The sequence below is a fragment of the Micromesistius poutassou genome (genome assembly GCF_964030765.1).
Source record: "Micromesistius poutassou genome assembly, chromosome: 7".
NCBI lineage: Eukaryota > Metazoa > Chordata > Actinopteri > Gadiformes > Gadidae > Micromesistius > Micromesistius poutassou.
This window is the reverse complement of record NC_140277.1, coordinates 2,048,153-2,061,863: the sequence shown is the minus strand read 5'-3', so window position 1 is coordinate 2,061,863 and position 13,711 is coordinate 2,048,153. Positions and strand designations below refer to the sequence as shown.

Genomic DNA, 13,711 nt, shown 5'->3' with positions numbered 1-13,711 from the left:
CACATAACAATGGCTACAGCTGTATGGGTCGTCTTCTCTGTAAATTTGCAAGTTAACTTTACTGAACGTTAACTAACGTTACTTGCAGGAGAGTGTGAATAAATAATGTGAATAAGACATTCATGAGCCTACATGATCTCTTTCAAGAACATGGTGATCTGCCTGAGTCACGTCAGAAGCATTTCCACTGGCATGGAGCTGAAGAGAACTCCCTTGTTCCCATTGCACTGCACAACTTTATCAAAGAACGTATTTTGTTATTGTTTTGATTGAAAGACCCCTAGCGGAGGAAATGACATATAATAAGCCTACCTTCAATAACCACTCAGGGTTTGTATCTTCTCATTGATTTTTAAATAAATCATTGTTTCAAAAGGAATATATGGAAATCAGTATTTCAAATAGAAATAGTACTGTGGTGTTATTCTTGGTTTCACATCAAGACTTGCTCATATAATAAAAAAAACACACAACATAATACTATTGTTAAACTAAGAAATATAATTTATTGCATAAAAATTGTTTAGATACAGGTAAGAAGGCTAGACATATATTTACAATTGTTGTTTTTACAGGGAGAAAACATTTGAACAGAAACCTGTAATTTTATGTTTGTGTTTTGTAAAAACATTGTGGACCGACTTTAAGAACAAATGCACATCTTTCCATTTAGGCAAGAGAAAATTGCAAATCAATTCAACCCCCGGATCATCTCTCCCAACGCTGTGGCCACAGATCCAATGTGTGCTCAACAACAAACGAACACTGAAGATTACAGTAAGCCAGTCTTTTTAACCACATTTGGGAGTTTGGAGATGGCAGTCCGTGGCTTCAAGGTACCTTGCGAGCCACTTTACTGGGGTCTCCTCAGTGAGGCATTTGCTCATGATGTTCATGGCCATCACATCAGCTGTAGTCGTAGTACTTCCATCACGTCTCTGGTGACCTCGGTGAGTGGTTCATTCCTTCAGAGGCAGTTGGAGAGTCTCCAAAGAGATGACAAGTGTTGTCCTTTCTCTTTTTTGTTGCATTTTAAGCCACTCAATGCTACAAATCAATCAGAAAACCCTGTCAGTGTCGTGATCTGAAAAAATATATTTATTCTTTCAGGGAACAAAAGAAAGAAAATGCTTCACTGTTCTTTTGTACTTGCATAGCACTTACAAAGAGAATTGACAAGTCAAGCCAACACACTTGTGTCTGCATGTGCCTCGTTCGTACACACGCACACACTCAGAACACTCAGAACACTCACACGCTTATTTTTAGTTCATTCACACAAAACAGTGATGTGACTCACTGTTAAAGAGGAGGGATACTGCCTGTGTTTTGGTTTTTAGGGTTGGGAGATTTTAACACTTTTTTTGCTTCGAAGGAAAATAAAAAATAGCAATTCCGGGGGAAAGAATGATGATAATGATGACAGCATTTGAATATAAGCATTAATGCAAATAGCTTGAGGACCCTGAGCAAAAAGCAGGTGGTTTTTAGTAAAAAGCGAAGCAATCTCAAATAAAAGAAGCAGATACATATGGAAATAAAAGGGGTTATAACTTGAGAAACGCATTCAAAGATGGGTGGTAGAACATAAAATGGTCTTGAGGTATAGTTCCTGGTCCATAGCTAGTTGATACAAGGCAATTGTAATCCATTGTTTAACAACATTAATCTGTTAAAACCAATAGAGAATTGCTTCAAATACAGCGAAGCGAAGTGTATACAAAATATAGCTTACAGTATATCTACCTGGACATGTGTACCACCTCTCATGTTTTCAAATACAATTAACATCTTCAATAAATATACTGTTTTGAAAAAAAAAAATAACCCTTTATTTGCAACTCCAGCAGCCACTGTGTGCCAAAGATGGCTACTCCATCATAATTAAACAGCAGGACGATGGAGCCAGTGATCAACATTACTCTTACCGACCAGAGCAATCGACGCAAGGCCATTGAGAAACGAGGGGAAAGACCAATCCACGAATATGGACAATAACTTAGAAGGAGCGTTCCTTAACTTTGAAAGGGTTTTTGTTCATGATCGATTGGAGGGAATGTGGCAGAGCGATGGAGGGTAGCAAGAGAAAGACATCGGAGAGACAAAAAAAAAAACGTTGGGGTATTCTGTGTCAAAGCTCCGAGACATTGGCCGATGCAACGTAAAACAACCGGCCCATCCACAAACTAACGTTTCAATCCACCCTCTCGAGTCCTACATCATGGAATGATGCCCCTTTATTAATGTAGCCCAAATCATAACCACTACCCCCCAACACAATAATGCTTTCATTGATATGGTTTGCTCGGAGTACGTCTCCGTACGACCAGTTTTTCTGTGTTGGTGTCAGGTGGTGGATGTAGCATGAGCAGGGTCGACCCTCAGCTCAGCACAGCCTGTAGCTCTCTCTCTCTTTCTCTCTCTCTCTCTTTTTAATACAAAGCTGGAAAATGAGAACATGAAGACATCGCATGGCTGCTGCAAATCAAAAGCCCCTGCCAATAGGTCTTTAATCATGCACTTTCATGCTGCTTCCAGAGTATGGGTATGAGATAGCGTTTGATTATGTCTGTGTGCAAGTGTGTGTGTGTGTGTGTGTGTGTGTGTGTGTGTGTGTGTGTGTGTGTGTGTGCGCACGGCCTGGTGGGCCAGTGTGTGTGTATGTGTGTATTCAATCAATACTTGGATTTTCGTCTTGTGCTTCCTAGCAATTCTATATATATTTATATACATACACAGATGACGGCAGAGCATGATAATTCTGTAAGAACATGATTGACAGTGCTTGAGAGACATGAATGGACACCTATCTCAGACGACCATATCGTCATATTGGTTTTCTTTCAATATGCAATGTCTCTCGATATACTTCTTGCAAAGCTCAAACTGGGTCTCATCAATCAGTGGACGGCTAGCATGGGAATGGGGACGGTGTAAACATATCTAAAGTGAGTGATTGGGAGACACAGAGAGAGGGAGATGAGGCAGAGCGTCTTATGTATCCTGGAACCAAATTGATTTGTCCTTTGATAAGTTGTGCAGGGGTGTGCTTGTTCAGAGGCAGGTCGTCTACAATTTTCATTATTGTGGCAAAGAAAAATATATATGTACGTGTGTGTATATATATACATATATATATAAATAAATATATATATATATATATATATATATAAATCTCTCTCTTGACCAATCAGCAATCCACCTCTGTCGTCATGACAACCAGCACCTCACTTTTGCCCATCTCCTCCAGTGCGCCGGCGAGCGAGACCAGGTCCGCGTCACCTTGGTGACAAGCTTCCCATAAGTCCAGCAGAACACCTGTGGGGCTGGGCTTTGTGGCAAAGTAGTTCAGGTACCTGGGGGAGAGCAGAGACGCACGGGAGACACGCTGTCAGCAGGCAGAACCGCAAGAAGGAAAAAGTACAAAGGCAGTGAAAACATGTTACCGCCAAACACTGACTCACACACACCCCGGTCTCCAGTCGACGAATAACAAATGCACACACACACACACACACATGTGCACAGACGCACGCACACGCACATGCACACACACACACACACACACACACACACACACACACACACACACACACACGTGCACACACACACACACACACGCACACGCACACACACACACACACACGCACATGCACACACACACACACACACACGCGCACACACGCACACACACACACACACCTGTCAAAGCCCAGGCTGTGTGCTAGCAGTCTCCAGTCACAGCCACGAGCGCTGGGGGCGTCCAGGCTGGTGCAGATCTTCTGACGGATGGAGGCAGGTAGGCGGAAGGCATACGGTCCCACTTGGGAGGAAGGCAGACAGCAGCCCCCCGAGGGGATAGGCGAGTGTGGCGGCAGGGTCTGCAACAGGCGAGAGCAGCGCCATGAGACTAACGCTCACTCACAAAGTCGAACTCCAGTGATCCGACAGGGGGAACCTGTACCGTCAAGTGGTCACATGATGGACGCCCAAACCCCCCCCCCGTCCCCCCCCCCCATCAAGTTCGACAACATTCACCAAGTAAGTGCATGGCTGCTTTTAACTGGTTATCCACGGGGCCTTTGTCCACACGGCCCGAGCGCTACAACACAGTGACTTAGAAACGGACCGCGTAATCGCTGGGTACAACCTCGACGGAAAGAGATGCAGGGAGTGGTCCACGTTTTTTGATGCGAAGCTACGATACATCTGTTTCGATTTTGTTCCCTGTCATGTCATTTCTCTGTCATTGATTGTTCCGTTTGTGAGTTTGCGTCTGTCAGCTCTCCCATACAAGAGGTTCACAAGAGGTGCCAGACCTCAACGAGACCCCAGTCAATTGTTCAATAAACCCCAATAAAAAAATGTCCTAAAGAGTGTCGTAAAACTTTAAAGGGGACATATTATACCACCATCCGTCATACATCTAGGTGGACACGCCCACTTGTGATTTGTGATTGTCAGAAGAGGCTGATTTCCAAAACGGCGTGTAACGGCTAATCACACTAATCACACCTGGTGGTGTGATATGTCCCCCTTTAAATGAATGAACCAATCCGTCAATTGTTCCCTACGAACACGGGGCGGTGCGGTACCTCCTGGATGTCTGTGTGCAGCTGGAAGATCTGCCCCTCCCCCTCCACCTGTCGCACGCAGATCTTGCAGGTGAGCTGTGACACGGCCAGGCTGCCTCGCTCCAGGCTGAACGCGCAGTGCAGCGGCCGCTGGCTCCCGCTCCAGATGTGGTAGAAGGGGATCTCCTGTGGTCACACACACACGCGCGCGTGCACACACACACGCACACACGAGCATGCAGACGCAGACACAGACAGATGCAGACACACACACACACACACACACAGACACAGACATACACACATGCACACAGGTACACACACGCACACACACACAGACACACACACACAGAAACACAGGCACACAGGAGAAGAACATTTAGTGGGGCACCGGGGATGAAAGACAGAACCCAACTGAGAACCGGGTCTGAAGTTTGTGTCAGCACCATCCCAAGCACCTGAGGCACCAGGTGCAGTGTGACGGGAATAGAAGACCGTTCTCCAGGAATACGTTTGCGTCTCAGACGGAAGTGCACCGCAAGCCTTTTTTAACGAGCGCCATTACGTAAGCTATTGTGCTGTACACGAAAACACAGCGGGGAAAAAAAAACACGCCACCGTCCAGAACCTTTTCTCACAGCAGCTGATCGGATCCTAACGTTTCGCTGAGTGTTGTAAACTGACAGCGTCGGAACTGTTTATCAACGCTTTTCACGTATCTCACCGAGCGGTGAAACCCCTCCGGACGGGTTTTCTCACACACCACTAGGAGGGAGCGGTGTGATCCATCGCCGACCGAGTCACGTTGAATCCCTGAACGCGGGCGTTACGTTACAGCTGGATGAACCACAGCCAACGTTATCGTTATTACGCGCGGCCCCAGGGCGTGTGCTGTGTGCTGGCTGCGTGTCGCAGGGGGAGACCGGGAGTCGCACCTGGTATTTGGCCAGCAGTTTGCTCCTCCAGTGGCCGTGGGGGATGTCGTGGACGGAGAGACGCAGGTTGTGGTAGCTGTCTTTGAAGAGCAGGGGCTTGGGGTCCTCCAGCAGGACTCCCCCTAGACTCCTCTCCAGGTCCATCACCTCCTGCTCAGGGACACAGACCCAGGGGGGTGGGTTAGCTTACCATACCGGATAGCCTTGTCTATTATGATTGTATACGGGGAACGGGTTAACCTAGCGATTCTTAGTGCTTGGCACTTGGTTCTATGAACATCCTTACTGTACCCACAGCGATATATTGTTTCTCTTTCTTCTGAAAGATGTACTTATTGTAAGTCGCTTTGAAAAAAACGTCTGGTAAATGCCCTAAGTGTAAATGTAATCGTTAACGATGAAAGGAAAATGCCTTTTATACTCAACTATTAGTGAGCAATCTATTGTTCCAAATGATTTATTTTGTATAATTGTAAAATGAATGAAACATATTGATTATTAATATGACATTGACAAATAGAATAACACAACTACACATACAGATAAATCCATATCTAAAGCATTCATCCACAGACCCACGCTACACTACAACTGCGGTCGCTATCGTCGCTGAAGGCGAGATGCGTCGGCTACAACAACAGGCGTCGAGGGGCTCGAGGAGGCTGAGTGCGGCACCTTGAGTGCGTGGGCCGTGTCGTGGATGCAGTAGATCCGCAGCGTGTAGTCCAGGGAGAGGCAGGGGGCGCGGGGGCCGAACAGGGCCAGCTGCAGCCGCTTGCAGGCGGGCTGCGGCGGGCAGGACTGGCCCACCAGGCCGTAGGTGCCCAGCTGCTCCATGAGCAGGTGGCAGCTCTCCTCCTCCAGCTGCAGGTAGCAGGGCGAGGACAGCGTCTCCTCTCCCACCGTCAGCACCTCCTGCCGGAAGAGGGTGGAGGAGGACGAGGAGGAGGAGGAGGAGGAGGAGGGAAATGATGAAGAGGAGAAGGAGGAGGAACATGATGAAGAGGAGGAGGAGGAGGAGGAGGAGGGAAATGATGAAGAGGAGAAGGAGGAGGAACATGATGAAGAGGAGGAGGAGGAGGAGGAGGAGGGAAATGATGAAGAGGAGGAGGAGGAGGAACATGATGAAGAGGAGGAGGAGGAGGAGGAGAAGAAGGGGGAGAGAAGGAGGAAGATAAGAGAGGGAGGAGGAGGAGGAGGAGGGGGAGGAGGGAAATGATGAAGAGGAGAAGAAGAAGAAGAAGGAGGAGGATGCGGAGGAGGAGGGGGAAAATGATGAAGAGGGGGAAAATGAGGAGTAAGATAAAGAGATGAGGAGAAGGAGGAGAAGGAGAAGGAGAAGGAGGGGGAGAAGAGGAGGAGAAGGAAGAGGAGGAGGACAACGACAAGGAGGAGAAGGCGGAGGAAGATGAGGGAGAGGAGCAAGATAATGAGGAGGAGGAGGATGAGAGGCGCACACAGAGTTCAGCACAGCAACCAGGCTACATCACTAATAGCAACACCGTGTCGGGGGAAGCAGCCCACATATCATATCGATTGCGTCCGCCGTACCTCCCAGGCCCCCTGGTGGGTCTGCGTCTTGAGCGTGAGGGTCCAGTCCGGCGTGGGCGTGTCCAGCTGGGCACAGTGGGGCAGGGTGAGCACCACCGGCCGGTTGAGCAGCATGCCGGTCGGCCCGCAGCTCACCACAGGAGTCAGGACCGTCTGGCTGCCCTCCGAGGGAAGCCTGCAACATCAAAGCACACACACACACACACACACACACACACACGCACGCGCACGCACGCGCACACGCACACGCACACGCACACGCACACACACACACAGACACACCTTCTGTCAAGGGGCGCACAAGTCACCTGTCATCACACACAAAAGCTTTACTGGCACGGAAATAGAAACGCCAGCAGCTCATTAAAAGGAGGATGTTTGTGCTACTGCGTTGAGGCACAAAGGTAAGCGACAGGTGCGGGTATCGCTCGCGAACCACCTCGACTTTAAAAAAGGTTCACAACACAATAAGTACTTGTTACAAAGAGTTGTGGCATGTGTCTATTTCCCCCTGTGGGCTGGGATCAGTGCGACGGGCCTGAGAACAAAAGCGCTGGATGTGTGGGGCTGCACTCACGTGGTCTTCTCCCACTTGTTGATAATGAGGTACATCTCATAAAACTTCCCCTGGGGAATAGTGCCAGAGGGGACCAGCAGGCTCACACCTGTGGGGGGCAGAGAGAGAGAGAGAGATCTTTATATAAGTGTGAGGAGTGCGAGGAAAATATAGACAAGGTGAGAGACACAGAGAAAGAGAAAAAAATAGAAAGAGGGCGAGAGACACAAACATACAGAGAGGATAGCGCAGAGACATAACACTCAGAGGTAGACAGCGGAAAAAAGAGGAAGAAAACGACACACAGAGAGAAAGAACAAAATCAAAGGCAAAAACAAAGGCAAGACAAATAGCAACGAAGAAAAAAATAAAATAAAATAAAAATTTGTGGCAACAACCAACCAGCCAGCCAAATAAGCAGACAGCTACCAGTTCCTCTTCTATATTAATAGTGGCCGGTGCAGCCACTGACCTGGTTGGGACAGACCTCCCCAAAAAATGAAAATACAATCCCCCATAAAACTCACATGCTACTTCATCTTCTCCAAAAGACTGTGATCATAAAACACTGCTTATAACCAATAACCATCCACCACCAATGACTCCCATTAACACAGGGTTCAAAACTACCCAGAACCCCCCTCTGTCCTCAGAGCCAGAACCAAACCACAGCATCTCCCAACGTTGCGTGGACTCCCCCCCCCCCACCACCACCACCCCCCCCCCCCCCCCCCCCCCAGCGGCGGTCCCGTGTTCTCTCACCGGTGTTGGGTATGGTGAGCCGGCCCCCCAGGTACCCCAGGGTGGCGCTGGTGCTCAGGCCGGGCTCCCGGGACAGGGTGTGGCCGGCGTGGGGGTCCCTCTCCCGGCCCAGCGTGCCCATGGACTTGAGGCGGAGGATCTCGCCGTCGGTGAGCGAGCGGGCGTCGCCGGGCAGCTCGGCGGAGCCCAGCGTGGACGAGTTGTACACCTTGATCTTCAGGTTGGGCAGCGGGTCCAGCAGCGGGGACACGGTCATGGGGATCTTGTGGGCGCCGTCGCTCACCGCCTGCTGCATGGAGAACAGGGGCCCGCGGAAGGTGCCGGCGGAGGCCGTCAGGTCGGGCGGGGCCGAGGGCTGCAGCAGGTGGGGGTTGTCTGGGCAGGGGGAGGGAGGGAGGGGGGGGGGGAGAAGGGGATGGATGTTAACGTGGTGATGGTCGTTCTGGACTTTATATATATATATATATATATATTTGGGCTGTCAAATTAACGTGTACATTTTGATTAATTAATCACAGAAAAAATAACGTGTTAAAAAAATGTAATGAATAATTGAATAATCTTTACAATTTTTATAATTTTTTTCAGATCAAGTTTTTTGGCACGTACAGTGTTCAAGAAAAAGTGTTAAAGTCAAAACAAAGTATTGTATATTTTTTGCCTGAAATTGCATCTTGAGTGAGATGGAAATGTTATTCATTTGCTCTTAAAATGCACCGTATATTAATGAAAAACATGTTTTAAATAGGAGAGACATTGAACTTTAAAGTATATTATGTCTAAAGTATATAAGTCTATTATTCATTGAATCACTCATCTGCCATAATTTATTTGAATTAAATTATTTTGAAATACTTTCTCGGCAAAATGTAAGTATGAGATAAATTTAGATTAATTAATCACAGAGCCTGTAATTAATGAGATTTTTTTTTTAAATCGCAGCCCTAATGTATATATATATATTATTTTTTTTCTTCTCTAATCCAATCCTTAACTCCCTGTATACTCGTGTGTGTGTGTGTGTGTGTGCGTGTGTGTTTGCATGTGTGTATTTAAGTTTAAGTGTGTGCGAGCGTGTATGCGTGTGTTATATCTATCCATCTATCTATCTATATAGACATATAATATCTACATAGATATAGATATACTTACATACACACACTCACACACAGTAAATAACAGTCAAGATGATGGCTGTTTAAATGCTAGCACAGTCTGGTCTACGGCTAGTCCACCTTTAATACCCCCCAGAGGAGCAAGGGACGTCCAAATGAAGGAGATAGGAGGTGGAACGTTTTTGCATAAAAAAAGTGTCATTTTTTGCATTGCTGCAGACTTGCTGCTCGTCCTGTCATGAAGCGGATAACAGGCGCTATGGTACGAGGACCCACCTTGTCGGGGGGGCTTGTAGTTGCCGGGGTGGAAGGCTGCGGTGAGCGCCGACGACGAGTCTGTGATGTCGCCGTGGAGATGGCGGCACCGGTGGCGGTAGGCCAGCACGGCCACGCACAGCACCAGGATCACGCACAGCAGCAGCGCCCCCACCAGGCCGGCGTACACCGCCACGCCCATGCCCGGGCTCAGAGCTGGAGAGAGAGAGAGAGAGAGAGAGAGAGAGAGAGAGAGAGAGAGAGAGAGAGAGAGAGAGAGAGAGAGAGAGGGGTCAGGTCGAGGTGGTAGGCACACACACACACATGCGTGTTAACACACACTTTAATACACACACGCAAACACGCACACACACCACACACAGGGGTATAAAGGGAGTGGGGGAGTGGGTTAGAGGGTGTGACGTAGGGTTGTCCTTCAGGTCCCCTCCAGGTCTCTCTAGGTGACCCTCATGCCTACTGCTGGGCTGCTGGCTCACCCCTTCCTGCCCCGCCCCCGACTCCTTAAAGCACAGTCGACCACACAGGCAGCGCTCTATGTAGGCACTCGAGAAAGAGGGAGAGAGGGAGAGAGAGAGAGAGAGAGAGAGAGAGAGAGAGAGAGAGAGAGAGAGAGAGAGAGAGAGAGAGGAAAGAGAGAAAGAGAGAGAGAGAGGAAAGAGAGAAAGAGAGAAAGAGAGAGAGAGAGAGAGAGAGGGGAAAGAGAGAGAGAGAGAGAGAGAGAGGAAAGAGAGAAAGAGAGAGAAAGAGAGAGAGAGAGAAACCAGATGGCGACGGTTTGAGGAAGCCATCAAAAAGATGAAAGTTGAATGAGTGACATTATGAATTTAAGGGAAGCTGAACCGAACTGTATCACTAAAAGTAGCTAAAAGTAGCCATTAGCACTAAAAGTAGCCAAATTAGAGAAACTGAACATAACATTAAGCACTTAAGTAGCCATATCGTGAGGGAACCTGAACAGAACATTAAGCACTAAGGCAGCCGTAGGACAGGGGAACCTCGGGCAGAACCGTCAGCACTAAAGTAGCCGTACGAGGCGTTTAAGGGAGCCTGGACGGAAGCGGAGGGGAAGTGAGTGCCAGAGAGCAGCAGGAGGCTGGCATGGAGTGGGAGCGGCGAACCGGAGTGTGTGTGGGGGGCCGGAGAGAAGCCGGCCAGCTCACGTGGCGAGACGGAAACCCGATCAGACAGCCGTCCGCCCTGATTACCCGAAAGGGAACAATCGGTGGGTTGGATGCGTTACAGAGCTCGCTCTTCACGAGCCTCGCGTGGCACTCGGCCTTGGCGCGATCACCGGTCAATTTGAGATGTAAACATTAATAGTGATCCCTTTAAGCTGTGGGGAGGTCCACGGTTTGAACAGAGTGTCTCCGACCGGACCGGACCCCCCCCCACCCTGACCCGCGAGCGGCACCGGTGAAGAGGCATGGTGCATCGGGGGAGTGCTGTTACTAAAGCAGAAATCTTCCTCACCCCTGGAACACTCCTACCCCGACCCCTCCCCAGCTGACATGCTAGAACACGCCAGTTGAACCGTGGTGAGTTTTTCACCTGACTGCATCTGCGGGAACTTAGGTTGGCTGTTTGCTGTCGTTCTAAATCAGTTAGCTTGCCTTTAACCCAGCCGTTCACCACAGCCAACGTATATTTAGAACACAATGAGCAATCAGGGAGGCGGATAAGACAGAGGTGTGCGCCGCATTAGGTCAACACAGAGGACAAGACAATCGAGTGCTGAAGCGGGAAGTCAATTAGTCGGTTAGTCAGTCGGCAGAATATGAATTCATTCTAATTCTAATCATTGATTAATCGTTTTATCAATTAAAAACAAACCAAATGTAGCTTTTTGGCTGCTTATCAGACAAAGCAGGGTATATTTAAAGGTGAACATATATTTAAATGAAGACTAAATGATTCATCGACGATGAAAATGATTATTTGTTGCAGTCGTATGACAATGCAAAACCACGGCTGGGATGGAGAGATGGACCAGAAGTCTAGTGATGTCATCAGTGGGATGAATCAAAGATGAGGTACTTGGGGGAATAGAAGGTCTCAGAACAGTCCATGCACTTACACACATGTTAGATCTCCTTGAATAAACATCCGTACGCACACTCGCACACACACACAGACAGACACACACAAGTAGAGAGACATAACAACTGCAACAAATGAATAGTGAACATTGCAGAGGGAAAGAGTGAGGCCATGAAAATATGAACTTACGATGGTTTGCCTGCTCAATAGAAATCTTTTTATCTGTTTGAGCAGGAGAAAAAGAAAACAGAAAATAAAGAAACAAAGGCTGAATCAAATGGATGGAGCAGCAGTTATGCAAAAAGAATGATGCAGTTAAATCATGAACATGGAGAAAGGAGGTCGGCAGAAAACAATGTATTCCTCCGGGGGAATCTCAAAGTAAACAAGCATGACAAGCAACCTCAGAATATGAAAACGTACCATGGAATTATTGTACTTGTGTGTGTGCCGTTTTTTTTATGTTTATGGATCATAATGAAATAGCAATGGACACGACAAGGGAAAATCAGTGCAAGAGTGCAACTGAAATCAGAAATGAAATCAGATGGGAATAACCCCTTGAAGCATCATGTTGATAAGGCACCGAAACGCTCAACATGAGATGGTTTGTTGCCACGCTGCTTATAATCCCACAAAGCACTCTAGCTTTCACAGAAAAGTCTCTGGGCTACATTATCTTTAAAACAACATTAACTCAGCTGACATTATCACCAATTTAACCCTTCATATATGTAAACCAAATCTATCTTTAGTGCAATAGAACTGACAAAAAAAGCACAACACTGAAACTGAATCGGCCAAACGAGCAACAGAACTAACTGCATTGTAAATGGGATGTCTATGCGACCAAAGACCCAACCAAGCATATGTTCCCAAAACAAACGTTATCTCCAACCTTCATCTTAAAACAAAGTCAAATCGACTTATGTCTGTGTAGTCCCCCGCACACACGCACACACACACACACACACACACACACACACACACACACACGTGGACACACACACACAATCCACCATGTTGTGCGAACAGTGTTGGTTGAACATATCTCTGCTCTTAATCTCTGCCTCGCCTACACAGTCTCCTTCACAGCACTGAGGAAAAGTGCGTCCATTACAGTTGACATAGATACTCACAATGAGCGTCTGGAGGGCTACAACATAAGCACCCCTTTTCACAGACGTAGTACACTTGCAGGGAAGGCTATGCAGACCCGTTGGGGTTGGGCTGTGTGCGAGGCGTCACGCCCGGTGTGCACGTACGCATGTCTCAGTGCGGTGTTGTGGTCTCGGGTCTCGCTGCCTGTGCCCCGGACACCCCGGTCTCATGAGACTCTGATGCGCAGTCGCGTCACAGTTGCTGGATTGCAGACCCGGCTCGTATCGGGGGGGCTGTTCGTCTGACTCGCCGACCCGCTGTATGCTTCCCCGCAACCTCACGGTCATTTCTACAGTCTGGCGCAAATCAATCCGTGTCTTCCCCTTTTCTGATTCGACTCACTCGGTGTGTGTGTGTGTGTCGGTGTGAACCTACGCCCGGGTTTAATGTCCGTGCCCATCGTGGCATTAAACCGCCGCCTCTGTGCTGCCGCTGTGACTCAGGCACAGAGGCGGCGACCGGATGGTGCGTCGCTATAGGCAACCGTGACACCGCGGCACACCGAGCGCGGCGGTCGTAATTTCATCACGGCCCCCGCAAATCACATTTCCTCCCACCGTCGCCTGGAACAGACGTGGGAGTCCTCGATGGGTAATAACGACACGGAGACACGTGACAGCTTCGTACACCCCGGCCCCCGTGAGTCGATTCAGACGGACAGCGCCGTTGGTACTTCTCGACGCGACGCAATCTTAACACCGAAAGATGTTCGCGAAAATAAATAAGTGACCAAAAAAAAGGAAA

At 48.3% G+C, this 13,711-nt stretch overlaps 1 protein-coding gene across 1 annotated transcript; it reads right to left on the bottom strand.

Annotated features, from left to right (window-relative positions):
• Positions 1–549: 549 nt before the first annotated feature.
• unc5b (unc-5 netrin receptor B) lies at positions 550–12,022 on the bottom strand. Its single transcript, XM_084470608.1, has 10 exons — positions 11,996–12,022; positions 9,770–9,964; positions 8,379–8,753; positions 7,638–7,725; positions 7,061–7,235; positions 6,185–6,424; positions 5,510–5,659; positions 4,596–4,760; positions 3,703–3,881; positions 550–3,356 (listed from the first exon to the last, which is right to left on the bottom strand). Exons 2-10 carry the CDS (start codon positions 9,948–9,950, stop codon positions 3,191–3,193), a joined length of 1,719 nt encoding a protein of 572 aa, XP_084326734.1. The 5' UTR covers positions 9,951–9,964; positions 11,996–12,022; the 3' UTR covers positions 550–3,190.
• Between the last annotated feature and the right edge of the window lie 1,689 nt (positions 12,023–13,711).